At 34.4% G+C, this 21,714-nt stretch overlaps 1 protein-coding gene across 1 annotated transcript; it reads right to left on the bottom strand.

Moving 5' to 3' along the window:
• Nucleotides 1-460: 460 nt before the first annotated feature.
• On the bottom strand, nucleotides 461-6,604 carry LOC131610496 (uncharacterized). Its single transcript, XM_058882457.1, has 6 exons — nucleotides 6,060-6,604; nucleotides 5,237-5,310; nucleotides 4,452-4,601; nucleotides 3,923-4,208; nucleotides 1,366-1,599; nucleotides 461-1,218 (listed from the first exon to the last, which is right to left on the bottom strand). Exons 1-6 carry the CDS (start codon nucleotides 6,213-6,215, stop codon nucleotides 853-855), a joined length of 1,266 nt encoding a protein of 421 aa, XP_058738440.1. The 5' UTR covers nucleotides 6,216-6,604; the 3' UTR covers nucleotides 461-852.
• Nucleotides 6,605-21,714: the final 15,110 nt, after the last annotated feature.

Genomic DNA, 21,714 nt, shown 5'->3' with positions numbered 1-21,714 from the left:
GTAATCTGGTTCGTAACACTGAGATTGAAACCTAACATTTAAACCTTCGAGTATGCTCTTCGAGGCATAAAAGTAATCTGGTTCGTAACACTGAGATTGAAACCTAACATTTAAATGCAAACTTATCGGCGCCCTAGATTAAATTTGAAAAACAAAAGTTAACTAAATAATGGGCAAATTAGAGAATTGTAGCATGTTTACCAAGTATGGCAGACAAAGCTGGCTTTTGTCTTGGCAGTTTATAGTTTTCAAAAGTCATTTTTCAGGAGCAGAAAATTGCCAAAATATGATGAAAAAACTATAAGAGTTAGAGCACAAATATTAGTAATAATGTGCTTGAGAGGGGGGTTATCAATAATATATGTAATATCAAAACATAAATACAACAAGATGCCAAAGGTGTAAATAACAACAATGGTTATAAGCATTAAACCAACAGGAACCCTATTAATAACATATAGAAGAAAAGAATCAATAAATTAATACTAAGTCAAATCTCTTGAGAATCAGTCGAGTTTGCAATTCTTGTATGTCAACAAACAAGTTCTGTATCTACAATTGCACATAGGTGATAGGACACAACCAACACAGACAATTACAGAATGAAGACCAATACCAATAACAAGGACTGTTTTGTTTGCTTGGGAATGGATCTGACAACGGATTTTTTAATATAGATTGACACGCCCGTGTATGGTGGCAAACGGTCTGCTTAAATCCTTTCCTGGAATGTAAAAAACCACACTAGGATCATAGTTCACTCCGAGTCAAAAAAATTGTTGGATGCACATACCCTCTCTATTGCAATAACATTTACCCAACCAACTTAGTTCTCAATGTTCCTTATGATCATCACCTAGCATCAGCTTTATCAGCTGCAGGAACTTTTTCAGGGTAACTGGATACATCCAAGTCAATAAGTGTCAGATCATATGGTATGGACCCAGAACTGGAGACGTCCAGTAGCAAGGAAGATTTGAGTACATCGGTGTTTGAAGCATCAGGCAATGAGACAGAATTTGAGGGAGTACTACTAGCAGAAGATAAGCTCACCAGCTGTATGTCATCTACCTTATTGCCAATTATATGCTTATTTTTTCTCACATTATCCATCTCTGGGCCAATTGGGACAAATGTTCTTGACCTGTACTTCCTTGTTCCTTCTTCCCCCCCTTCACTGTGGTTATAGAGAACATAATCATGATATGTTGGTGCAAACTGCCACAAAGTTGAGTAATATCAGATTATTAATTGGAAGAGAAAAACAAGGTCAAAATTTTCAACAACTCAAGAAACTATAAATGTGTTGCTAACAATTCTACAAAATAAGGACAGAAGTCACAGAATATAGGAAGTGAGACTCACCTGGTGGACTGTGTCGTGGTAAAAGTCATTCAACTTCACCGCATGCCCAAGGCTAGCAGAAAAACCACGGGATCCCCCTATGTTAGCCCCGGCATATTCTTTGTACGGAAATGCATAAAAGTGGCCCACAGCAGCAATAAGCATCTCAACACAAATGATAAAATTTTGAAGTAGAGCAGCTTCGTCAGCGTCCTTGATGAATCCTGACTTTGCAGCAAGAAAGAATAGCACCCCCTAAGACATGAAAAACAAAAAGTCATGTTACTTCAAACCTCTAGTGTAAAAAGCAAATACAATAAAATAAGCAACAAGCTAACACATAGGCCAGCCATCTTCAAAATTTTAAATTAGATCCCATCACATATGAAGGTCAACTTTCCTTTTATTATTTATTATTACTATAACTCTAAAAAAACTCTAAATAAGCTTAGAATTTTAAATAAAATTAGGAAAGTAAAAAATCTTGAGAGTGTCGATGACAATAGTTGAGATGATAAAATTCACATGATCAAAGTGTGTCAATCATCTGTGTAGTACTCTGGCTAGTGTGTAAGAAGAAATGGTAAAAAAGGTCATTGAAATATTCAAAGTTGGCCAACTAATGAGAATGATATAATCCAAATCTGAGGGAGCGAAGAGATTTGACTAATGCTGCGGTTTTAACTTTTGAACTACTAATAAGTGTAACAATATGTGAAGTTTTAATGGAAGATAAGTTTGATAGAGGAAGGACGCCAACAAAATGATCTTAGGATACAAGAGTCCAAAACCCAAGATCTAGAAATTAAAATAAATAAATAAATAAGTAAACAAAATGAGGATTTACTATAGTGGAACACTGAGTAAGAGACACTACTTCAGCAGGCAGCCTTTAACTTGAGGTACTAATAGTCTAATACTCATTATTGAAAATTTTATTTTCTTGATGAATATCATCATTCTTTTTGACATCCAGCGCTTGAGTTAACATGTTTGTATGTTTTCCTATAAAACCATGCAAGGATAACATTAATATTGAATGTGTCCTATTCTTTTGCATTAAAAAAAAAAGATTGTGGCTGATTACCAACCATGAACACCCCCATTTCCATGTCCACGGTGTCCTCATCCTTCATCTACGTAAAACTACTTAAAAGGCAGACTTGACAGATATTTTAGTCAATAGAACTCGAAAAACAGTCAGGCAGCTCCTCCACTGTATTAAAATTCAGTTTGACAAGAACTTGATTTCTAACATTTTTTAAATCCTTATGTATGCCACGAAAAAGAAAAAAAATAACAAAAAAAAAACATGTGCATTTGATCTAACTTATTCGACACCTTTCAAGGGTCATTCGTCAATCATAATCATCTTCACTTGCTGGACGGCAAACAAAGCTTTGTTCAACCAGGAGATTTGAATCATGACAGTGCATTTGAAGAGTTTGCTTATTATGGACAGCATCAGAGGTTGGACATCATTAGCATAAATATTCTTATCCTTTCTCCGATGTTCATAAGATTTCTTTTATATCAGAGCACGGGTTCATAATAATTAATTTCCATTTAACCTTTTAGATGCATCAGAAAGAGATAGGACCCTTTTTACTCCTATCAGAATTCAGACCATCCCATGAAAAAAGGGACTAGACAAAAAGTTGCACATAATAGGGGAGTAGCATCAAAATACTAAGACCCACTGCTCAAACCAGAGAAACATGAGACCCAAAACAGACCCAAAGGCAGACTAGTGATGGGATGGCAATAGATGGTATTCACACCGTGACTTCTGAAAACTTTTATAAATTGAGAGGCACTCCTAAGTAATGATGGTCTATTAACGATTGAAAAATCACTGGATGGAAGTAGACGGCAGGAAGAAAATAGATATACTGGAATGCGGACAAAGGAACACAACTGAGGCTTTGCCTTATCAGAGATAGGTAGAGAGATTTAGAACAGAGGCCAGCCTTGATGAGGCTGAACTATACAACATAAGTGAAAATGAGAAGCAGGATCAAACCCACTTTTGAGCGTTGAAATGAAAACAGTCAGCTGAAAGATATTTACATACAAAAATTAAAAATTAAAAAAATAATCACAAAAAAAAGTAGATATGCCAACTCAAATTCCTAACATACAATGATTTCTAGCAATACTTGGATAGTGGAATAATAATTCATATATTATATTTATAACAGTTCCAAACAAGATACTGATCATCTTAAGATCAAATAAAACATAATAAAAAAAATACAATTCACATGAAAAGTAAATAAGCTAACTCCAATTCCTAACATACAATAATTTCTAACACTACTTAGATAGTGGAAAAATAATTCATATATTATATTTCCAACAGCTCCAAATAAGTTATTGATCATCTTAAGATCAAATAAGGCATCCTCATAGAAGAGTACTATTCATTTTACATGACATTAACATTAAGATCATTTTCTATGTTAACACTAATATCCTTTTCCTGTTCATCTAGCATCACATTACAACCAGTAACAAGATAGTGCCGTAAATATGAGAAAAGAATAGACCATAAAAATGAAAGATGTATATAAATTACCTGCCAATAAGTCAAGAATACAACAGACTTTATGATAACAAACTTTGGGACTGGATTGAATGGCTGAAGAAGATCCTTGCATGCCACGTAAAACAGTGCGAGAGCATAGAGGGCCATTGTATACGAGAACGTATAGATGATTGTCAGATACAAGTACGACTGCTTTGGATTGAAAATTCCATCCTTGTATTTCCCTTTCGCATAAAGAATAAGTGTAACAACAACCAGAATGGGCTTCAAGATCACAAACTGCAAACACCCTTGCTTGCATTTACGAATGAAACGCCTACAATAGAAGTTGAAGAAATGAAAAATTAGAATTAGTTATGATATGACGATCATGCCAATATGCTACAAGTAAGTATGTATCGCAATATGTTGTGTAGGTGATTTTCCAATAATCTATAAAAACAAATTTCCATATTGTGGGCCACATATGTCATTCTAACCTCTTACTGTTTTTGTAAACAAAAAAAAGGTTATCCAAAAAAACTGCATAAAAAGACCAAAGGATCAAATGTAAACTCACCCATCCAATGGTATGGGAGGAAAGCAACAAGTCATCAGACAAACAGATGGTTTCATAGCCCGGCCACTCAAGCTAATAACAACTGATCCAGGACCACCAACCCATGCTAGACAAAGTGACAGGAAATTGTAAATGACCCAAGCTTCATAGCTGAAACAGTGAACAAGAGAAAATGATTAACAAATTGAACTTGGCTAATCAATATAGATATCTCGGAATTCATAATTTTTAAATCTAGGACAAACAGTTAGCATGGTGAACTTAGATTTCAGAACTAAAAGTAAGCTGATTAGCAGAAGAAGATACAGAAGAGTGGAACCATATTAAATAGGAAATGAAGGGAGGAATCTCATTTCCATTCTTGTGATAGCTTCTTGCAACTCTAGCATAGCATAACATCTACTCACTATAAAGGTAAACATAAACATACCCATATTATAAATTTTCAGATATACTCCATGAAAAAACAATGAACTTGAAGGACTATATGCACTCTATCTGGAGCATGGTACCAGACTACAGTGTCCAACATATACACTTCAAGGGATTTCTCAACAGAAAGAGACACCTAGAACCTTAGTTCTTCATGAAGTCGTGCCACCTAGAACCTTAAATCTTCATGAAGTCATGTGTTTTATAAAATGGCAATACTATCACTATATGATATAGCATTGGTAATCATTTAATCATCTAAATCACAACCAACGTGTTAACCATGAAACAGGAAGGAACAAAATATACTACTATGAAAGAATTATTCAGTCTAAATATCGATCATAACTTACACTTCCCGGATAGAATTAAAATAGATTGAACTCCCCGGTAAAACAAGGGACATAAATGACATCAGTGCATAAACCTGTCAGAGAAAATTAAATGAATGCTTAGTATATCTCTTTGAAATGAATCATAAAAAGAAATGCCACAGAATAAAAACTAGGAGTATTCCCATTAATATTTCAAGAGCACAACAACAACAGCAACAAAGCCTTATCCCACTAAATGGGGTCAGCTACATGGATCAACTTTTGCCATAATGTTCTATCAAGTGCATCATGCTTCTATCCAAATCATTAATCTCGAGATCAATAACTACGATACGAAAATGAAGAAAACAAATTACCTAATAAGAAAAATTAAAGAACTATCGAGAAACACACAAACCATATATGTGCGGGCATTTACGATTACTAAGCAATACCAAAAACTGTATTTACTCTTTAAGCATAACAAATACAGCATGTAGACAATGTCGGTACATAACCAAATAGGTCAAAAACATGGATAAGTCACTCAATAAGCTCACAAAAAGTTCCACAATTTACAACTTTCTATTTTAACATAAAGAACTCTGATCCGAATTCCTTCACCTCCTCTCGAGCTCTCAAGTTTACATATAAGAAGAAGTTTAAAAGCCTCAAAACTAAGTGAAAATAATGAAACTAACTTAACATTTCAACTGTGACACGTCTAGGGTTAGCTTAATATCCAATTATCTTAATCACTCCAACTAATAGCATGCACCAATACGATTAGTCTTGTACAATTCGTTAAAAACATGAACAATTCAGAGTAAATGCGTGACAAACGAAATCCCTAAAAACTCACCGGAACCATGAAAACGATCCGAACAATATACCGTTGGTAAGTAGGTTCAGTGTAATTGAGAAGATGCTTGTAAATATGAAGAATCGCCAAACCAACGGCTCCAACGGTGCAAAGGAAAGCGATAACATAGAAGAAAACCGGAACCAGTACCCCCATTCCGGCCACCAGATTTGAGATCAGCAAAACGCGTAAACCCTAGCCAGAAAAAGGGATGGCGAAAAATGGAGTAGATCCGGGGAAATTGAATGTGTGGATGGTGAGAGAAGAGAGGTGATTGGAGAAGAAAGGTTGGGTGGTTGAGTGGCAAGAATAATGGCGAGTGATGGCTTCGGAGACAAGGAAGGGGAAATGGGGGTACAGTGCCAACGATGCCCTGAAATTGAAAATTGGTGCCTTTGTGTAACAGCTGTTGCCTTCTACTTTTCGGAAACCACCACACGCTTGGTTTAAACGTGTGTGTTTTTGCAACTTCCACCCAATTTCACAATTCTTCTTTACATTCTTCTTATTCTTACCACTAACTTGGAATCCAAATAGCTTCTCGCCTCTTTCTTTTTCTTTTTCTTTTTTTTCTAAGATGTGGACTCCTTTAAAAAAAAAACAAAATATTAGTAGTATTGAATAAGGGCCAACCCATTAGTTAGAGGAGAAATTCTCATTCACATTTCATTTATCTATTCTCTTTTACAATTCAACTAGTAGAAGACCCGTACGTCCGCACGGGTAAGTCAAATCTTAAGATAAATAATGTATTACAAACGCAAAAAGAGAAATTTAAAAATTCGAATGAGGAATGTTAATTTAAGATTAACAAAACATAATATTGATGAAATAAATCTATATTTAGTAGCTATGCAAAAAAAGAACATGGAAATGCAATAGTCATTCGTATTTTAGTTAATTCGATAAGGCTAGGTTGTTGGTGATATACAATTGTTATTATAAAATCACTAATAACTGAAAATATTTAAAAATAAATATTTATCGAATCGCCAACATGATAAATTTAATATGTCTAATAAATATAAATATTTATAAATATGATTAATAACTATAATTATTTACAAATATCACTGATGATTATAAATATTTTTAATATTTTATTGTTTAAGGAAAAAAAAGTATGTGAAGGGAATTTGATTACATCATCAAGGGACTTCTAGAGCCATTCATTGTAGACAAATAATCTCCAACTTCACTAAGAGAACTTGTTATTGAATAGAATGTATCTAAACTTCTATCTTTGGCTGTCACCATATTAACTTGTTAGCTAAATAAAAAAACCAAAACCATGATGTATGTGAATGAGAAAGCAATATAGATGCAAATATATATCTTCTGCATAGAAAGGTAATTAATATAAGTAAATCACTAAATATGGTTGTTGTAAAAATGTTATTAATTAATAAAGGACAATGGTTTTAGCGTAGTGAATAACTATTTTTAATAACTATATCCAGTACCATAATATATATGTTATTACGAAATTTAAATATTTTTTACAAAATAGTTCTTCAGTTAAGTCTTAAAAAGAAAACTAAAATTTAAAAAGGCTATGTTAACATTCTAAGTATGTTAGACCAAACCATGATGTAAATTAGTTGTTGTTATGGATGCTTAATTAGCTATCATAACTTGATTTAGTTTGTATACAAAGTAAGCACGGGTATTATCCTAAGGTTTCAAATATTAAGGGTTAAATTAAGCTTATTTTTATTAGTTACCATTGAAATGTCTTAGTCTAAATGCCACTTACCTATTAAGGTCTCCTGCTAAAAAGTCATCATTATAATAGGAGTGTACAGAAGCTACCCATTAAATTTACTTTTAATGAATATATATGTATGTCATTTTGAATTGACATTTCAATAAAACAATTAATTCATATCTATCATCTTTTATCTTATAATAATGACACTGACAGAATATATAATCTAAGTTAGCATTATATAGTAGTATTTTATTTAGAAGATAATTGATACATCAATTAACCATTTAATTTAATATTTTAATTCTTTAATAAAATAATTATTTTAAAAGGATTTGATGTTAGTCAATATAAAATTCTAAACTTTTTTTTTTTTGGTAAATAAAATTCTAAACTTTGTTATACCTCAAAGTTACGTATATAAAATGATGACATAACTAAAATGATGACATAACTACTGTCAAGTTTGATTATACATACCACCATACTTTATTAAGGGTGTTAATAGGTGTTGTGGTGATTGTGTCTTGTGTAAAAGTTTATATTATTTTTTTAATTTTTTTTAATTTGTATTTCTCTTACAATAAAATATTAGATTAAATATGGTCTCTTCAATAAAATAGGTATTGTGGTAATAGTGTCCTGTGTGAAAGTTTATATGATATTTCTGTTAATTTTTTTCAATTTATACTTTTTTATTTATTTTATCTTAAGACAATAAAATATTAAATTAAACATGATCATTCAATAAAATAGGTATTATTGTGATAGTGTCCCGTGTAAAATCATATGAGTGATGGAGTGGTAAAAAAGCACTTATGATTCTGATTCAACTCTAACTCCTAAAATCTCTCCAAACCCTCACTATTTATATAAAAGACTCTAGTCCATTTGTCAGACACGGTAAAATTTATTTATATATTAAATCATTTGTTGACGACATTAGAGAAAATAAAATATTACAAATTTGTGTTATTAATACAAAAAGATAACCGGATACTTGTATGTTGTCTCAATACATCTCAACAAATATTATTCTAAATTATTTTAATTAAATTTTTCAATACAATATTTACAAATTAACATGATAACAACATGTATCAATAAATAACTCAATGTATAAATATAAATTTTGATACATGAAAAACCTGTGCGGCATTATACTACTTTTATATAAAATAATATATCTATAATGATTAATCTATTAATTAGTTTATAAAATATATTTAAATTTTTAAAATTCTTTATTTTTTTAATATTATAATTTATCAATTATGATAATATATAATATATTTTTAAATTGTTGACATATTATTATTAACATGAAAATTTTCATAAAAAAAAATTGTTGAAATAAAATTCATATTAACTATAAATATTTTTAGATATAACATGATTTTTTTTTTATGTGAAGTTATAGGTAGATAGATAGGTATGATTTTGCAGGTTAAAGGTATGCAGAAATTCATAATTGGGGCAGATTTTTTGGAGCATTATGTTTCCTGCACTATTGACAGTACATCATGGTGCCTTGGTTTAGATTTTTCACAGTACTTTTGGACATGATAAAATAAACCTCTCAAAGCAAGCTGGATAGTCAACCAAAGTTTTGACTAAACTAAATAAAAAATTGTATAAGTACATCTGTCTAATCATTTAAACCAAGACAAAGGAAATAAGTGGTGCTAGTTAGAATTCAACTTCATCACAATTCAGTCGTATTCATCCATTCCATAATTTCATCATTCATTTTTTTAAAAAAACAAACAAATTTGAATTTTGATTTTTTTTATCACACAATCAATTTAATGTGTAACTCAAAATTAAACAAAAAAGTAGTTGAATTAGTTTGACTTTCCACACGATAATCTAATCATTTTACCACTAACTTGGAATCCAAATAGCTTCTCGCCTCTTTCTTTTTCTTTTTCTTTTTTTTCTAAGATGTGGACTCCTTTAAAAAAAAACAAAATATTAGTAGTATTGAATAAGGGCCAACCCATTAGTTAGAGGAGAAATTCTCATTCACATTTCATTTCTCTATTCTCTTTTACAATTCAATTCTCTCACATACATATATTTCTAAAGTTGAAATTTCTAAAGGATTTTTCTACACTTTTTATGGAATGGTCCTTTTCTAAAGAAAAATTAAACAAAACTTTATTAAGAGAAAATAGCTATAAAGGCTTTTGAGTAATGTTAGCCGTACAAATTTATACGCTTGAGGGTTATCAATTTGTTTACCATCGGTTTCATCCATAATTACACTTTGATGGAAAAGAGTGGAATGTAATGGAGCGGAATGATATTAACTTATGTTCTATTGTTTGGATTGATTACAAACGGATGGAATGGAGCGGAGTCGGATGGAATGTATTTCATCTCATTCCATTTCTTTCCATCATTTTTTTATACCCTCCGATTTGGGAGAAATGACAAAATATTTATATTCCATCATGAAATACCGAAACAATGTAACGCCATCTTTATTCCATTCCATTCCGCTCCATTCTGCTCCACTCCATTCCGATCCGTCCATTTTAATCTATCCAAACATAACCTAAAGGGTGAGTTGGAGGTTTAAAAGGTCATACATTCATTCATTTCTCTCCTTCCCTTTCCCCTTTTATCTTTATCTTTTTTTTCTTCACTCTTCTTCTCACAACAGAAGAAAAAACAAAAAAGATGGCTTCCATAACTGTAATTGGCGCTTCCTCCACATGCAAACTCCCCTCTATTGAACTATACAAAAAGTATAAACTAACTTCCATTTCCATAGTTAAACTCCACTCTTTCGACGGTAACAAATCCCGCCACGTCACCAACAACCTCCTCCTTAGACATAACCGTCTCGCTAATTTCAATTCCTCCAATAGGTTTCTTCCTTCCGCTGTCACGACTCCGAATTCCTCCTCCTCTTCGCTTCTTAGCGATGAAGCATTCCAAGGATTAGGCTCTGATTTCGACGGCAAAAAAGACGATGATTTTCCTTCCTGGACTGCTTCTCTTAACGCTGATAAACTTGACATTTCGAAACTTGATTTGCCTTCGCAACTTGTTAATTCGCTCCGTGAGAGGGGGATTACGCAACTTTTTCCTATTCAGGTGCGTCGATGAAACCTAGCATGCTAATTTGCTTAATATTAGTTTCGTAAATAGTTACTGATTTTTGTTTATTCGTTGTGTAATCAGAGAGCGGTGTTAGTGCCTGCACTTCAAGGTAGAGATACCATTGCTCTTGCAAAGACTGGAACAGCGAAGACATTGGCTTTTGGAAATCCTATTATTAATGGTCTCGATGATGGCGAGGATTCAGATCGTTACAGTAACAGGTAATCGACACTTGTGATTATATTTAATTTATTCATTTATTCAAATTGTTACTAGTGTTGATTTGTCAGTATCAATGTCGTGTTTGTACTTCATAATAGATAAATTCAAATAAGTCAATACATTGATATTAATTTTATGTCATGTGCAATAGCTAGCGATACTAGTCTACTAGTTTTTTATTATATTTATTTATGATTCATATGTATGTAGTTGTTTCTTTGTTGGTAGGCGTCTTCCTAGAGCTTTGGTACTTGCACCTACCAGGGAGTTAGCGAAGCAAGTGGAGAAAGAAATAAAAGAATATGCACCTTATCTCAAAACGGCTTGTGCTTTGAAGCTCCTCTTTGCCCAATGTCGCAAGATCTTTTGATTCCTCAATCGCCACCACAATATTGTCAAATCTTGTCATCACAGAATTCAAGATCTTCGACACTACATTCTGCTCAGTAACAGTTTCTCTGCCTTGATTTGGTTCGCCAATCGAGTAATTCGCATCACGTAATCGTTGATTGTATCCTCTTATTCATTTTGAATCAATTAAAGCTGACGTTTGTGAGTTTGTAACCTCACCACCTTTGCTTTGTCAGCTTCAGCGTATGCCTTTTCCAAAATTTTCCATTTTTGCTTCGACGATTCGCAATTACCAACCTTTTCGAAGTTGTCACTAACCACACATTGGTGAATCAATAATAGCGCCTTGAAGTCTTTCTTCTTCTCTTCCTTATGTGTTGCTCGTTGTGCATCTATTGCACCTTCGCTAAGGGATTTCACCATGTTATTGATCACTTCAAGAACATCCTAGTAGCCAAACAACACCTTCATTTTTTTGCACCATTTGTCGTTGTTCTTCGCATCAAGGGTTGGTAGGTTTTTAGGGACTATGTCATTGGAGACAAAATTCATGTTCCACACTAGGAGTTTGGTGGATAGAATCAGGTTGTTGACGCCAAATGTTAGAACATTCAATCACAAGATTGGTAAATAATGGAGGATTTGAGTGTATAGAGAAAGAGATAGTGGGAGAGAAGAGAGTTAGAGTATTTCATTCATTATCAAGTGTAGTATATAAGAGAAAAGGCAGAAAAATCGGTCTTATAACCGGTTACACAAAACCTGTAACCGGTTACCGCTAACAAATACAGAAAAAAACACTATCAGGAGTAACCGGTTACTACGAATGTATAACCAGTTACAACAACTCCAAAAATATTTTTCCCAACTTATTTGATTTATTTTGATACCTATAACTGGTTACATGGTTGTGTTAACCAGTTAAAGCACTTAAGAAACTTTATGTCTCGGACCTCATCATAGAAAATAGTAAAAAGTTGAACGCTCACTTAATCAATATTATCGTTGATCAAATAAGTGCTGGTAAAATAACTAACACATCACTTTTTTTACTTAGTTATAATTAACTAACACGTTTAGAAAGTTGAACCTTCCAGAAAGTAATCAGTAAGAAGTTCTTAACAAGGGATTATTTGCAATCCTATTGATACGGGTTTCTAAGATGGCCGATAACTAGCCATTCGTCTAAAATATATGTGTGCCTCCAAAAATCAAGAATATGATTATGTGAATTTGTAAAATTTCATTCCTACTCGTTATAGGTTACAATACAAAGGGGATAGTTTGCCAAGTAGAGCAAGACATCGATTACTAGAATCAAGTGTAGTATATATACTTTTTTTCACATACCAATAATAAATATATACTTTTTTTCATATACCAATAATAAACTACATTTAATTCTTAAAATATACATTTAAAACACATGAATAAATATATACTTTTTTTCACATACCAATAATAAACTACATTTAATTCTTAAAATATACCTTTAAAACACATGTTACCATTTCTCATTAATCAATACACACATCACCCATGTACAAATAATCTCAACAAAATTTGCATATATATTCTTAAAATATACATTTAAAACACATGAATAAATATATACTTTTTTTCACATACCAATAATAAACTACATTTAATTCTTAAAATATACCTTTAAAACACATGTTACCATTTCTCATTAATCAATACACACATCACCCATGTACAAATAATCTCAACAAAATTTGCATATATATTTTGAAAACACCACTATAAAAATATAGACATTATTATGTCGCAAATACAGCATGCCTTATTTTTCACAACTCAAACCATTATTAAAAAGGAAATTATTCTTTCCACCCTTATATGTGCATATCAAACCATTGAAAAATCAAAATTGCCCTCCATGCATTTGGAGAGGTATTTTCGGACGCACTAAAATCTCAACAAAATGTATTATTCCGAGGTCCTCCCCTTTTTGAACTAACATGGTCCGGAGATGCATCTTCGTATGTTATTTGGGTGTATCCGGAGATGCATATCTGAAATATTCTCTGAAGTCCTTTAAAAGATGTTTGAAGAGTTATTTATTTTTAAAATGCATCTGCGGAAATCCCTTTGAATCATTTCATAGCAATTTCATTGTCCCAACCTCGTAATTTGTTGTGGCCAACTTATATTATGAAATCAAAGTAAATCCAATGTAAAAAGTAGTTAAATGAGGAATAAAAAATCTTACATTAATCAAAACATAATGTAAGATTAAAGTAAAACATCCAAACATTTTTTATGCACCAATTTGTCCGAAAATAAAAAAAAAAGTAAAACATCCAAACATAAACTAACTATTAGGTATGTCTATTCTCTGCCTCCTCCACCGCCTGCACTGTACAACATTTTGTAATTCGACAACCATGATCTCCACGAGCAGTGGAAGAGCTAGGGGGTGACAAAGGAAGGCCACGGCCACCCCATTGTTCTTTTTTAAAAGTAAAATTCATATCTTCCTACAGTTGTCAGCTGAAAAATATAATGCATTAATTTTACACAAGTAGTACATTAAAAGTATTAATTAGTAAACACTAAATATTGAGATGTACTATCAGTTCTAATTAGGTGTTATGGTCTCACATCATACACTGTACTCACACTCAACTATATATATATATATATATATATATTTGACTCTATAAGCTACAACTCCACTCCCCATGTCAAAACTAACTATTATTATCATTATTAATTATTCAACTGAATTAATTATTTAAATTATTATTAATATTTTGCATTATTTTTTATAAGCTATACTCTATATTTTGTCTAAAAATATCTTAAATGCTCTATATAATTGATTTTTTTTTCATATCTTTTTCAATATTACGGTTTTGTAACGGGAATTACAAAATGATAATAATAAAAATAATAATTATTATTATTATAATAGTTGTGTATTATGTTTAAAATACATTTTAATAAGTATATAAAGAATTTAAATTTGTCTAAATATTTGATATGAAATTGAGACAAAATTTTCATAAAAATAACTAAAATAAATAATAATTGTGTATTTTGTGAATTTTCATTTTAAAGACTCTTCGTAATTTTGTCTCAAATTCGTCTTAATATCTTATACAAATTTGAGATGAAATAGAAAAAATAATAAAATAAATAATAATTTTGCATTATGTCTAAAATTCATTTCAAATTCTATATATACAATGGGATTCTGTTTAAAATCCGTCTCAATATTTCACACGAATTTTAGATAAAATTTATTAAAAAACTAATAAACAATCATGTATTTTCTATAAAATCTATCTTAAAAATCTCTATAATTGAAATTTGTCTCAAATCAGTCTTATTACATAGTTATGTTTATTAAATATATTATTAAATTTAATTATAATTTAAATGTTTTATATATTATACTTTTCATATTTATTTATAATTTTTAGTTTACCTTTGCGGTCATCCCAAAAATTTTATTCTGGCTCCGCCACTGTCCACGAGGGTCAATTGGGGAATGCCATCCCCAAAGAGTCATGCCTCTATGGCTCCCCTATCCATCTCCGCAACATGTCGAGCTACCGGTCTGCTCTTCTTGAACCTCAAGTACTTTCAAGTTAGTTGGCCTAAGTGTGAGGATGACAAAAATATCCATACCCACAGATATCAACGGATAAAATTTGTCACGGGTACGGGGCAGTAGTTTAATAGATATCTACAGATAAAATAAAATGGATATTTAAGTACCTGTTAATTAATGGATATGGATGAGATTTAATGTTACTCATGCCCGCGAGTATCTGTATCCGTTAATAAATTATAAAAATGACTTAAATATTATTAGTTTTGTAGCAACCTGCCCTAAAATTGAAGGTTTTAGAGTCGCCACCTATTCTGAAGGGCGAATAGGAAACCCTACGCAGATATGAGATTCAGGGTAAGTTATTATAATCAGGTTGAGGGAAGGTGTTAGGCACCCTCAACCCTTTCCTAAAGGCTAACATTTAAAGATAAAGGTTTATGGCAAAAAGCGAAAAGGGTAAATAACACAATTTAAAGGTGGATTGAGATTTTTAGGGGGGAGACTCGCCTTGTTACCAAGTGCCTACGTACCTCCTTATGGAGGATCAGAGTCAACGTAGTTCGGGCACAGGGTTGTACGCCTTAAGATTGAATTTTGTGGTTTGGAGGCTTTTTGAATGGCCTATCGTAGTTTTGAGTTGTAATTTGAAAGATGAAAGTGTTTTGAGTATTTTGGGCGCACAACCCTGATTTAATATGGCACCGTTAGATGCGGTGACCAATAGGTTTGGTCAGTATAGCTAACGGATTACGGGGCATTGCTGGTTACTCAGATCAATAGGTTGATCATCGCGGGCAGCAAATTAAATGTATTTTAATTTGTATTTTTATCTCTCGTCTAAAGCGACTGATGGTTTCAATCGGGTCGAGGAGAGAATTAATGAAAGTAAGTAAGTTATACATTAATCAGAACAGTTTTATTTCTCGTCTAATACGACTAATAAGTTTAGTCGGTTTGAGGAGAAATTAAGTTGTAAAAAAAAAAAAAAAAAATAATCAAACATATTTCAGAAGTTTATTTAATTAATTAATTATCATTAACAAAATTTAGAAAATTTAACTAATGAATTATTAGAATAAAAATTAACAATTTTTAGTTAATTAGTTACTAATGAACTATTAAAAAAAATCAAAAAATGTTTAATTAAATCTTACTTTTGTTTATACACAGGGGGGTGCGTTTTCTCTTTAGGATAGGAAATAGGGTGTGTTAATAGCAGACGGGCTGAGCCCATTAGGTTTGGGATCCATTTGATTCGGTGTGCGCACGCACATGGGGTGTGGTATACGTCTAAGGGCGTGTAAGGCCAGGATCCGTTTGATTCAGTTCAGGCCACCATCAATGGCCTGCATGTGGTCTCAATGGGGTGCATGGTAAGAGGTTGCGCGTTGAATCACGTTCAACGACGCTGACAAGTGGCCATGATGAGGCCACGTGTCCGCCGCTAGCCGAGACAGAGATGAGGCTATCACCCAGCGTCTCTCCTTTCCCTTTCCATTTTTCTCTTCTGTTTCTCTCTCTAAACTCAGAGCCTCTCTCTCTCTATCTCTTCTCTCTTCTCACCGTAAACCCAAAAAACCACCCTCCAAACTACCTCCGGCCACCGTGAATCACCCTTATCCCCAGTTTTCGATTGAGTTTCAACCGTGAAACTCATACCTTCATCCCCCCAACCCAGATCTTCCCAGAAGGATGAAGATCTCCACGATCTTCATCTCTTCCGACCCCCATACTCATACAAAAACCCAGAAATCTAACAATACCAATCCTACCCTATGAACTCTCGCATACATCTGAAGAACTCTAACCTTAGGCAAACCCAGATTCAAACAAGATAAAGCACAAACATGCAACCAATTATGCCCTAAGCTAAGTTTGGATCGATCGGTACCTTTTGTCTTGAATTCAGGAACGTGTAAGCTCCTTTCGCTAATCCCCTTCTCTTTCGTCCTTTCGCAGGTATCAAGCTGAAGATCGAGCGGCGGCGAAGGGTTTATGCTTGCGGCGGCTCCAAAGTTCTTTCCAATTTCCCCCCCCCCCCCCTCTTCTGATTTCTTTCTTGTGATTTATAGACCTAGGGTTAGATTATTTTAGGGAAGATTATATTAGATTCAATTAGGTTTTCTTGCAAGATTTGATTCGTTTGTAAATTGATTCAGATCTTTAATAAAAATAATATTGATTATGTTAAGGCTTGATTTTGTTATTGATTGGGATTTGATTTCGTGAAATGATGTTATGATTTGCGTTTTGATTCATCCCCTATGGGCCTGGGCAGAATTAGGGTTTGGGTGGTTTGAAGGGGGCGGCGGCCGCTGATGATGGGTGAAGCTAGGGTTTGGTGGCTGCGCGGAAGGATTGGGGAGGACGATGAATAGTGGTCGGGTTGGGTTTGACCCGGTCCACTCCATGACCGTATCTGGCCCAGCGTGATGGGCCCAACGTTTTTTTTTACTATTTTTGTGGTCCAAAAGCAACAACAATAAAGAACCAATATCCAATAAACTTAATTAATTTTTTCAGATTAGTTAATTAATCAATTAGTAATAATAAACTAATTAACTAATTATTTAAATCACGAAAAAAATTAAGAACCAAAGTGTAAATGATTAATCCTATTATAACTGAACTTCTATTTTTTAGAAACAAAATTATACAATAATCCTATTAATTAATAATCCAAATAATTATTAATAATAAGAATATTGTTTAATAGAGAAATGAAAAAAAATGAGTAAATGATGAGAAATAAATGGGCCAAAAATGAATTGGGCCCAAATACTTGACATTCACACCTCCACCAATTCATACAGGCATTTCATAAGAGAGCGAGTTTAATAATAGGTATGTTAAACCCTATGGCTCCTAATTTTTAACGCCCTTAATAAATTGAAATGAGAATCACATCGGGTAAATTTTGGGGTATGACAGCTGCCCCTATTTAATTATCTTGGATTGAATAGCGGGAGAATACGCAGGTCTCACGCTTTCGAATCGAAGAGTTATTAAATAATGGAAGACCCCCAAATTTACCCCATGCTTGAGTGTGATGAGAGAATCGTCCTGCTAAAGCCTGAGTCTTACATAGCGAGGACTTTCCGTGAGTTGTGTAATTAGCTTGCTGTATTGCCAGCAAACTTTCGTAGTTTGTGGACCTCAATAGGATTGCTTGCTATAGTTCTAGCAAGTTCACCTGCACCAATAGGATCCTTCGCGAGGGTTATCGCGAAATTTACCTGCACCAATAGGGTTATTTGCGAGGGTTATCGCAAAATTTACCTATACACATAGGGTTATTTACGAGGGTTATCGCAAAATTTACCTGCACCAATAGGGTTATTTGCGAGGGTTATCGCAAAATTTACCTGCACCAATAGGGTTATTTGCGAGGGTTATCGCAAAATTTACCTGCACCAATAGGGTTATTTGCGAGGGTTATCGCAAAGTTTACCTGCACCAATAGGGTTATTTGCGAGGGTTATCGCAAAATTTACCTGCACTAATAGGGTTATTTGCGAGGGTTATCGCAAAATTTACCTGCACCAATAGGGTTATTTGCGAGGGTTATCGCAAAATTTACCTGCACCAATAGGGTTATTTGCGAGGGTTATCGCAAAATTTACCTGCACCAATAGGGTTATTTGCGAGGGTTATCGCAAAATTTACCTGCACCCATAGGGTTATTTGCGAGGATTATCGCAAAATTTACCTGCACCAATAGGTTAGCTTACTCTGGTTTGGGCAAGCTTACCTGTGTAGAAGTTTGTTTTGTAAGTGCGTATGCATCATGTTTATGCACTATGCGCTTATGTATGCTCCTGTTTTCTGTACAATGTATGTATATGGATGTTCATACATGCAAATGTTATGTATATGTGAATGTTTACATGCATAAATGTTGCATGTATGCCAATGAACATGTATGATAATTCCAACGTCTTATCTCCTTATCACCCATTGTCTTTGTTTAGCCCCTTTTGAGGTGTTGGTAAATCCTAGCTTGGATTGTATTTGAGTGGTCCATTGATATTATCCTTTGTGAGAGAGTTCTATTAGATTCGAGTTATCGCAGCGTAGGGCGTATGTAGCCTTCCGGAGATCTCGCAGTTTTATCCTATTGCTTTTGTATTGACAGTTTGTAAGTTTCTCATGTTAAATCCTAGCTAAAGTTTACCAAAATAATTTAACCTTTGCAAACGGTATTGAAATGAGAAAAACGCGATATGCAAGAAAAGAACTTTTATTGATGTTGCCTTGAATCGGCTAGGGTACAAAATGCAAGAAAAGAAAATGACAAATAGAAATGATATTAATACTGCCGTTGCTCCTTTGTTATCAAGGGTCCCAGTAATCCTTCGACCTTAGAAGTAGATGATTGCACGAATCACTATCCTTCGTAGTCTGTCTCCAGCTTATGACCAATAATTCTGCCTTTGTTAGGCGTAATATTTCTTGACCGCATCAGAATTGATTGGGTGCGGTAGCTCGTCTCCATCCATTGTAGTGAGAATTAACGCTCCTCCTGAGAACACCGTTTTTACGATATATGGACCTTCGTAATTAGGCGTCCATTTTCCACGAGCGTCAAGTCGAGGTAATAGTATTTTCTTGAGAACAATATCACCTTCTTTGTAAGTTCGAGGACGGACTTTTTTATCGAACGCCTTTTTCATCCTTTTCTGATAGAGCTGCCCGTGACATAAAGCCGTCAGTCGCTTTTCTTCAACGAGATTAAGCTGATCGAAACGAGTTTTTACCCATTCCGACTCCTCTAACTTTGTGTCAGCCAGGACTCTTAATGAAGGAATCTCCACTTCGATAGGGAGGACTGCTTCCATACCGTAAACCAGAGAGAATGGTGTTGCTCCTGTGGATGTACGCACCGAGGTCCTGTAGCCGTGTAGGGAGAAGGGAAGCATTTCGTGCCAATCCTTGTATGTTTTCACCATCTTTTGTATTATCTTTTTGATATTTTTATTTGCAGCTTCGACAGCGCCATTCATTTTAGGCCTGTATGGTGAAGAATTGTGGTGCTCAATCTTGAACTCCTCGCACAGCTCCTTCATCATGTTGTTTAGATTCGACCCATTGTCGGTGATAATCCTGTTTGGAACCCCATACCGGCATATGATGTTATGCTTGATGAACCGAGTGACTACTTGTCTTGTCACATTGGTGTAAGAAGCAGCTTCAACCCATTTGGTGAAATAGTCTATGACAACCAATATGAATCGGTGTCCATTTGAAGCTTTCGGTTCGATCATCCCTATCATGTCAATTCCCCACATTGCGAACGGCCACGGTGAACTCAGAACGTTCAACGGATTTGGCGATACGTGTACCTTGTCAGCATAAATCTGGCACTTGTGACATGTTCTTGCGTATTGGAAACAGTCAGCTTCCATTGTCACCCAGTAATAACCTGCTTGCAGTATTTTTCTAGTCATCGAGTGTCCGTTTGCATGAGTTCCGAAGGTTCCTTCGTGTACTTCTCTGATAATTTCTTTGGCCTCATTTTTGTCCACACGCCTTAATAACACCGAGTCGTAGTTCCTTTTGTATAGGATGTTTCCACTCAGGAAGAACTTAGATGCTAATCTCCTCAATGTCTTTTTATCAATCGTGGAGGCGTTCTCCGGGTATTCTTGTTTCTCCAAGTACCTTTTGATATCATGGTACCATGGTTTGTCGTCAGACTGCTCCTCGATTGTGAGACAATAAGCGGGCTCATCAAAGTGTCTAACCGTTATTCGTGGCTCGTGGTTTGGCCAGGTCACTTTGAACATAGAGGAAAGTGTTGCTAATGCGTCAGCCATTTGATTTTCTTCCCTTGGGATATGAGTAAAAGTGATTGTCTCAAACTCAGCCACTAACTCCAGTATAAGGTCACGATATGGGATTAGCTTTGAATCTCGAGTATCCCATTCTTTGTTGACTTGGTGGATTACCAGTGCTGAATCCCCGTACACCTCAAGCAGTTTAATCCTTAGATCGATTGCCGCTTCTAACCCCAGTATGCATGCTTCATATTCTGCAATATTGTTGGTGCAGTCAAAGCATAGTCTTGCAGTGAAGGGTAAATGTCGATTGTCAGGAGACGTCAGGACTGCCCCTATACCATGTCCATATGCATTTGATGCACCGTCGAATGTAAGTGTCCATACCAAGCCCGGCTCGGGTCCTTCGTCGGGTCCTGGTATCTCGTAGTCCCTTACCAGCATAATGTCTTCATCGGGGAAGTCGAACTTCATAGATTGATATTCTTCGATGGGTTGGTGAGCAAGATGTTCTGCCAATACACTCCCTTTTATCGCCTTTTGGGTGACGTATTGTATGTCGTATTCTGACAGCAACATTTGCCATCTTGCAATTCTACCCGTGAGAGCCTGTTTTTCGAACACGTATTTCAAAGGATCCATTCTCGATATCAGCCATGTGGAATGGTTCAGCATATATTGCCTTAGACGTTTGGAGGCCCATGCTAGGGCACAACATGTCTTTTCCAATGGTGAATATCGAGATTCGCAATCCGTGAATTTCTTGCTTAGATAGTAGATAGCGTGTTCTTTCCTGCCCGTTTCGTCCTGTTGCCCCAGTACACACCCCATAAATCTTTCGAGAACCGTGAGGTACATGATCAATGGTCTCCCTGGTACAGGAGGTAAGAGTATCGGTGGCTT

Source organism: Vicia villosa, linkage group LG6 (genome assembly GCF_029867415.1).
Source record: "Vicia villosa cultivar HV-30 ecotype Madison, WI linkage group LG6, Vvil1.0, whole genome shotgun sequence".
Classification (NCBI taxonomy): Eukaryota; Viridiplantae; Streptophyta; class Magnoliopsida; order Fabales; family Fabaceae; genus Vicia; species Vicia villosa.
Note: the sequence above shows the minus strand (reverse complement) of the source record. Positions and strands in the feature narration are given on the sequence as shown.